At 31.8% G+C, this 7727-nt stretch overlaps 1 protein-coding gene across 1 annotated transcript; it reads right to left on the bottom strand.

Moving 5' to 3' along the window:
* Positions 1-2959: 2959 nt before the first annotated feature.
* LOC111381611 lies at positions 2960-4842 on the bottom strand. Its single transcript, XM_023005409.1, has 4 exons — positions 4521-4842; positions 4146-4391; positions 3790-3930; positions 2960-3335 (listed from the first exon to the last, which is right to left on the bottom strand). The coding sequence occupies exons 1-4, from the start codon at positions 4527-4529 to the stop codon at positions 2997-2999; spliced, it is 735 nt and encodes a 244-aa protein (XP_022861177.1). The 5' UTR covers positions 4530-4842; the 3' UTR covers positions 2960-2996.
* Between the last annotated feature and the right edge of the window lie 2885 nt (positions 4843-7727).

Raw genomic sequence — 7727 nt, 5'->3', positions numbered from 1 at the left:
TGGTAGGTTGCTGGAGGTGGTTATGGTGGTGTCGGGAGGTGACAATGTTAGTTTGTTTTGGGAGTTGATGTGGTTGTCTGGGTAGTGTAGTGGTTTGTGCGACGGCAACAACAGTAGTGCTTGATGGCAAATTTGGGAAAAAAATTTTGGGGGTTGTGGTTGTGGTTGTGGTTGTGGAGTGGTAGGCTTGTGGCGGCAATGGTGTTGGCTGTAGTGTTTGAGAAAATGGTTTTGCTATCAGATGTGGCGGTGATGGTGGTACGGTGTGGTGCAATCAGTCACTGTGTTTTGGTGGTTGTTTTTGTTGTTGGCGGTTGTCGCGGTGGTGTTGTGGTGAGTGTTGGGTGTAATAGTGATTGTGATCAATTATTTGGAATTGGGAGTAAAGTGTTTGGTATATGTGACCAAAGATTTGGTCACATGATCATAAAATTTGATAAATTGTGACAAAAATAATCCATGACCTCAATAATTTGGTCTGTGAACTTAAAATTTGATAATTTGTGACTCAAAAAAATTCGTGATCTATAAAATTTTTAATTTGTGATCTCGAAATAATCTGTGATCAATTAATTTGATGATATGTGACCAATAAATAAGTTTGTCACATATAATTATGAATTTATGACCATTAATTGTGTAATTGTGACTTTATTATTTTTATTTAATAAATATTTTAAATTAGTTAAATATACACCTGAATTTTGAAATTTCAAATTGTCTACCTGATTTTTAAATTAGTGTAAATAATATACTTGAATTATGAAATTTTCCCTACGAAAAATCTTATAATTCTATGAAGCCCACTGTTTTCGCCATGAAGTCCTAGTAGTACAAAACTAGGTAGAGGCGAATATGGGGGGCAATATTGGGCAGCCCAAGCGCATATTCATAATTAATTGACAAACAAATAAAAAATTTGAAAAAAGAACAAAATTAGCACATAGCCCACTAACACTCAACAACCCAATTTCACTAGTCCAACCCAATCATTAAAACCATTTTTTTTTTCATTTATTTATATTTCTTGGCCCAAACTAAAAAATTCATTTATTTCATGGGTATTTTGGATAATAGCCTTTATGTTGTAAGGAAGGAAAAGCAAATGTCTGAGATTAAGAATGTAATAGATTGTTTTCATTTTTCTCCTAATTTTTAATAACTGTATATTCATAATCTTATAACTCTTGAATTCATTCAATGATCTAACATGCAACTCAAAAAACAAATTCAAATAAAACCCAATTTGAAGAAGATTACTTCCAATCAATTTATCAATCATTGAAGCTACATTATATAGGCATTAAATTATATCTAATAGTTCAAACGTCTCTAACTTTCTTAGTGACCACAATAGTATAATATATATCATTCTCCATATAATTTTGGATTCATAGAAATATCATTCTCTAAACTAGACCATGAGCACGCCCCTTTTATAATTTTGATATATAGCTAAGTGATTATGTTTTTTCAACACCTTTGAATTTTATTTCTTTCCTTTATAATATCTCCACTACTTCATGCATTTGTCTTTGGATTATAGGGATATTTAAATGTTTTTTTTTAATGCATTTTTCAAAATGGAAGAATATGAAACATGTGATGATGGTAATTCATAACATAGTAGATGATGATTTTCTTGGTGATTATATAACATTCTAATTTCTATAATGAGCGAGAATTTATTATGACATTAGATGTAGATTCTACTGTAGATGAATTTTATGCTATAAATTTGCAATGAACAAATTTACTAGGTAATGTAATATTATGAACATTTTGTTACATATAAATTTTATTCGTGCATCAATTTTTTTTAAAAAAATTCCCCCCTACAACATAAATTTCTAGCTTTGCCCTTGAAACTAGGCATCTCACTTTTAACATTTTTAAAAAACTAGCGAATTGATTCCATCTTGTTCCTAGATTTTCTAAAAAATCTGCATTGTTCGAGAAGGTCAAGAGCAATTTGATTGTCGATTGGTCATATATATTGATGATTGACCAAATCTCCAAACTTTTTGATTGGAATGATTGGTTTAGTCTGAATTTAATAACTATGATTCATTCTCTATCCTAATGCTTTCTTTCACGACTTTATCAATTTCTTTGCTCAATACTGTCCAGCACTAGTGTTCAAGTTCTTCGACAAAGTCCTGTTGAGTTCAGTATCAAACATTAGCCATGATAACATATTCCCAACAAAAATTTTCCCAAAGGGCATGATATATTATACAATAAAATACAGCAAGCCTAATTTACTCGTAATAATAATATAGTTTCGTTTCGTATTAGACTTGATACTAGATTGCAAGCCTGTGGAGATTACATCTGCTAGCAAGCACTCCATCCAACGGCTCCAACTGATTTGGACCGTACCCACTACTGATATTTTGCTTTTGACTAGTCAATAATATACACTTTCTCCTACTTGCTGTCTGGTCAGAGTCAAAGATTTTTAAAGAGTGACATCAATAATAATAATAAATTGGACAATTGGCCAATACTTTCAATAAATATGAGAGCGGTCAGGTTGAAAGGGGTTGTCTTGAAAATTAAATTTAAATAATAAATGTACGTATCACCTCTCTAACATATTAATTTCGTCGATGAAGCGGTTCAACGATTAGGTACGTGCATTGGACATGATTTTAAATAAAAAGAGACATGGTATAGGATTTGTCAATTAATTGACATATTGTACATTTTCCTAATCCGTACGATGCTCTGAATTTTTCAATTTAAATATAAAAAAAACTATGTGAATCCTTCTAATAATCTCTTCATTCCATAATAAATAACTATATTAGTTCTTAAAAGAAAATAAAATGTACGAAACTGTAACCTGGGAATTGGGAAACACGTGATGCCATTAAGAAAAAACTCCTCGACCAAGTGATTAATTAATAATTAATCCAACAAAATGCCTCAATAAACTCGATTAATTTGTTAATAATTCAAAATAAAATAAAAATTTATTCGTTTTTGTTATTCTAACACAAAGGTGATCTATGAGGAGTACCCTTTCTTCTGTTACTCATGCTAGTGGCCATATTTTCCTCTTCTGTAATCTTATTTGCTAATAATCTTCCACAAACAAACAATCCACTTCTCTTTTTTCGAACAAAATCAGTGCAAATAAAGCTCATATTATCGGAGCCCGATGAGCCTGACGTTGAGCCCGATGGCCCATCTTTGTCCACAATTGTCGAATGTTGTGTCTCATCATCTCCAATGTCTTGAGGGATGAAGAAATCTGGACTAAGCTGTAGAGTTTTGCATACTCTAAGGAATGGAGACATGTCCTTGTAGTGTTTAAGGACAAAATCAACCTGGTATCCAATTAAATTGTTCATTGTGACATCAACATGGAAAAATAAAGTCTTGAACTTCAGCCAATTATGAATTTTTTTTAGTGTTTTTACAATTTGATGGAAAAATGAATCCAGCATGCAACATGTTAACTCGATTTAGTTTCAGAAAAAAATTGAATAAATCCATTTTTCATCCTTCAACAATTTACACCTAGAATTTTTTGTATCAAAAGGGTTACTATTAGAATTTTAAAATTCTCATATCTTTATCAATAGCACTACTAAATGTTAAGAAACTGAGGCTTCCAATCAGAATTGTGCATTATTTTGGTAAAGTAGGTATGGGAATTCATCAAACAAAATGGACATCTTACTCGACCTAAAGGTTACATCTAGTTATTGGACTGATGATTTGGACGTTAAATTCATCGTGAATAAGAATAAAAACCGAATTCATAAGGTTATTAAGTACCTTGCAGCCTAAAGAGCAATGGAAGAATGGTTCTTGAAGGCTCCTATCACATGATGTGCAATAATTTCCAGACCCCTTAAACTGCCTGTTTTGAGGTCTCCTTTTGATGAACACAACTTTTGCAGCATTGATTGTGTAGGCCTGCAGGGACGTCGAATTATAATTAATTCAAGTCATTTATATCTAGCAAATTAAATTATACTAGCCTTTCACTAAGAGCATGTTTGATTTAACTTAAAAGCCAAAAAAAGAAGCGGAGAATTGGCTTTTCTTGGCATCAAGACTGTTTTCAGCATTTATGCTAAGTTGAACATGCTCAGAAGAAATAATTAATAGTAGAATTTTGGTGCAGTGACCTGAATATTTGAGCAGTCTATGAGCTTCTCGAGGTCTTCAGATCGAACGACTTCATGATATACATAACGTCGAATTTGGAGAAGTCTATGGGATCGATGAGAAACAACGCAATGGGGACAAATACTTATACAACAATCCAAACAACAAATATTTTTCTCATTTTTCTTCGATGTCTCATGAATTGAGCATGGCACGAAAAATTTCATCGCGTAGAGAGCTTCCAACCATGCTGGCTTCTGATAACCCTAATTTCGTCACCACATATCATAGGTAAATTCAGATCATACGGGAAAAAAAAAAAAAAAAAAAAAAAACAACGTAAAGGAAATCGAACAATTGGAATTCAAGATCATGTCTAGGAGAAGAATACATACCATGATCATATGTAGTTTCTTAGTTATGACGAACAGTGCTTGTGCAAACCCAGAGAAAGAGATGAGAGAGAGGGTTTAGGGTATGGAGGTTAGTGTATTTATGGGGGGAGAGAGAGAGAGCGAACTTGGGTGCTGTTCCCATGTGTCTCATAGCCTTCTTTCTCTATAAACTAAAATTTTCATCTCCTTGAAACCCTAAATTAAATGAACTGTTATTGAATGAGCTGCCTTCACCAATTTCTTTTTCCACAAATTTCGTGTTCTTGATTGATTCTCGTCTCGATAAACATATAGGAAAAACCTAATTAGGCTCTTGAACGCAGGAGATATTTGTCTTTTATGTGGTTTTGATGAAATTATTATTGGAATCACACTAAAGATACATATATAAGCTTATTTTAGGAGGTGGAACTTATGAAATTGATTGTGATTTTATTTCGTTTCCATGTTATTTTTTCCTCAATTGGTATATCTATATAAATCAAAGATAAGTGAGTCTAATTTTCATATGAACAATACAATTTATAACTTTTAAGAGAAGTAAAGACTTTATTTACAACATTACGAATAATTATAAAAGAAATTAACATAAAAAATTATAACATCAAATTATTATCAAAATTTAGAGAATATTACAGAGACCATATAAATTGTTGAAGCATCTCTAATGCATTTTATGGATTGTAGTCTACGTGAAATTCAAATAGCAGATATGTAGTTTCGCTTACACATGTTTAACGATGTAAATCATTAAGAACGTAACACCAATAATATTAATGAACAATGAAGAAGAATCCTTGACTTGATCGCATAAAAGTGATAGAGCAAAGACAAGACATATATGAGGAAACTCAGGAAACTAAAGATGGCAACATGAATCCTCAACCACTCCACTAATGGAAAATTCTGCTAAAATTATGGAGAGGATTTTGCCATAAACTTTGACAGACAAAATTCAAAACCCTACAGCTCAGTAAGCACTACTAAGGAAATAAATGATATGGTACCTTTAGCCTTTAACCAAGGGCTAATCTTGGAGTTGGACACTTTTTTTCTTATTTTTTATTATTCAGTTTATACTTTCAGTACACTAATTAATCGGTGGTCGACACATCACAAGACAGTGCTAATTCCGGTTAAATTATGCAGGGAAATATATTTTGTATTATGGAGACTATATAGGTCTTTCTGACCGAATCAATATAATAATTGTAAATCAATTTCCATTATCATTTCCCCCCCTCATTTTTATTAATTTTCTTAGAAACTATTTTCCTCTGTAAAGTTACTCTCCTATTTTCTTGCCGTAGTCTCTAGTTATACAAAATATTCCAAGGGGTGAAATATACGTATCATAATTTCTACAATTAAGCATGAAGATTAAAATAATTATCGAAGAGTATTTGTCATATGAATGAAAGGATTTGAAGCAACTTAGTGAACTATCCTTCACAATTTCCATAAGATGGAGTTTCCATGAATGACAGAAGTGAAGACTATCGTGTAGAGAGATGCTTTGTTAGTGCATCAGCCAATTGATCTTTCGAGGAAAAAAGTGAAACTAGTAGAAGGGAGTTGGCAACCTTTTAGTGCACAGAATGGAAATCAAGCGCCATATGCTTCATTTTGGAGTGGAACATATGATTGACATACAACGGGCGGAGCCAGGAATTTTTTTATGGGGGCCATATGACGGGTTTGAAGAATGAGCTAAAGATGGCCATTAGAAATGAATTTAATAATCTTACTAGTTATCTTTTAATTTTCATTCTAACGTCACCTCTTTTTGTCTTACTTTGGAGTTATATACTTTACTAGTCAGGATAGATTCTTGATACTATATCGAATTATTCATGACAAACTACGTAAAGCATACTTCATATTGAAAAATCGTTAAATGATGAGGTTAAAATTACAAGCCAAAGATGGTGCTAGAAATGAAGTTAATAATTCAATTTTTTTATCATTTAATTCCTATTTCGCCTTAATTTTTTCAGCTAATTTTCGAGCTAACATCTTGTTACCAGTTTGAAGTATTCATAGAAAACTTCGAATTGCATCTTTTAGATTGAAAAACGATTAGACAGCAAGTTCAAAATAAGAACACTACCAAAAAAAAGCCCTTCTAGGGATGGATAAATTCGCCTCCCGAAAAGCATGTTCATGGAGGATGTGAAATGTGTCTTCCTGGCATTGCAGAGTGACAATTGGAATATTGCTTCTTATTTCAACCAACTTGTCTACAAGTACATAAGCTAGACTTGTTGGAAATGGTTTTTTAGTTCTAGCGTATTTAAGCTCAAAATTAAGTCGGACTCACGATCCAAAATTATATTTATGATCTAATCCACGAGATGAATTACATGAATAACATAATATATTTACTTATGAAAAATCATTAAGTATTGAATGAAATATGTGGTTTCAAAATCACTCATTTGAAACCTAAATAAGCAAAGAATTTTAAATGAATTTGGTAAACTTTGTCCCAAATAAGAAAACTCGTGAAAAAAGTACGTTTTATGATGCTCAAGTTTAACCATTGGGTTTAGGCTCTAAAGGGCACCCAATTTTGTCGAATGGGTGAAGAATTGGATGCTTGTGGGTGTCAACCATACACGCTCATCGTCGGTGTCTTTCGTTTGGGTCCAAATCTTGCATATATCTTTTTGAAGAAAATTTAATTAATTTTTCCGAGTGAAATTATAATTAATTAAATTCTTTGGGTACTGGATCAAATAAATTTTAGCTGTCTAGGAATTTGAATTGCTTGCTTCTACCCGAATGTTTTATGCGCTAAACAAATACTACATTCATCCTATTTATATAAACTGATTTTATTTTTCCCACGGATTAAGAAATCTTATTTAATGTTACTGAAAAAGCCATTTTTGTAAAAAAAATAAAAATAAAAAAAAATAATAATAATTAAATTTTGTTTTTCCTATTTTACGCTTATTTTTATTTGTACCATTTTAAAATTACGTGGAAAAAAATTGATTATAACTAGACAAGTTAAATAAAGGTATACTAGTAAGAAGACGAAACAAAACATTCCCAATAAAGAAATATGAGTATATAATTAGGACAAAAAGACAATAAACCTTTTATTTTGAATTTTATCTATCTATATTTTGCTTCTGCCTTTCTAGTACCCCCCCCCCCCCCCATTTAAAAAAAAAAAAAAAAAAAACAAGGGGGGGTTTT

Source organism: Olea europaea, unplaced genomic scaffold (genome assembly GCF_002742605.1).
Source record: "Olea europaea var. sylvestris unplaced genomic scaffold, O_europaea_v1 scaffold2339, whole genome shotgun sequence".
NCBI classification, from domain to species: Eukaryota; Viridiplantae; Streptophyta; class Magnoliopsida; order Lamiales; family Oleaceae; genus Olea; species Olea europaea.
Note: the sequence above shows the minus strand (reverse complement) of the source record. Positions and strands in the feature narration are given on the sequence as shown.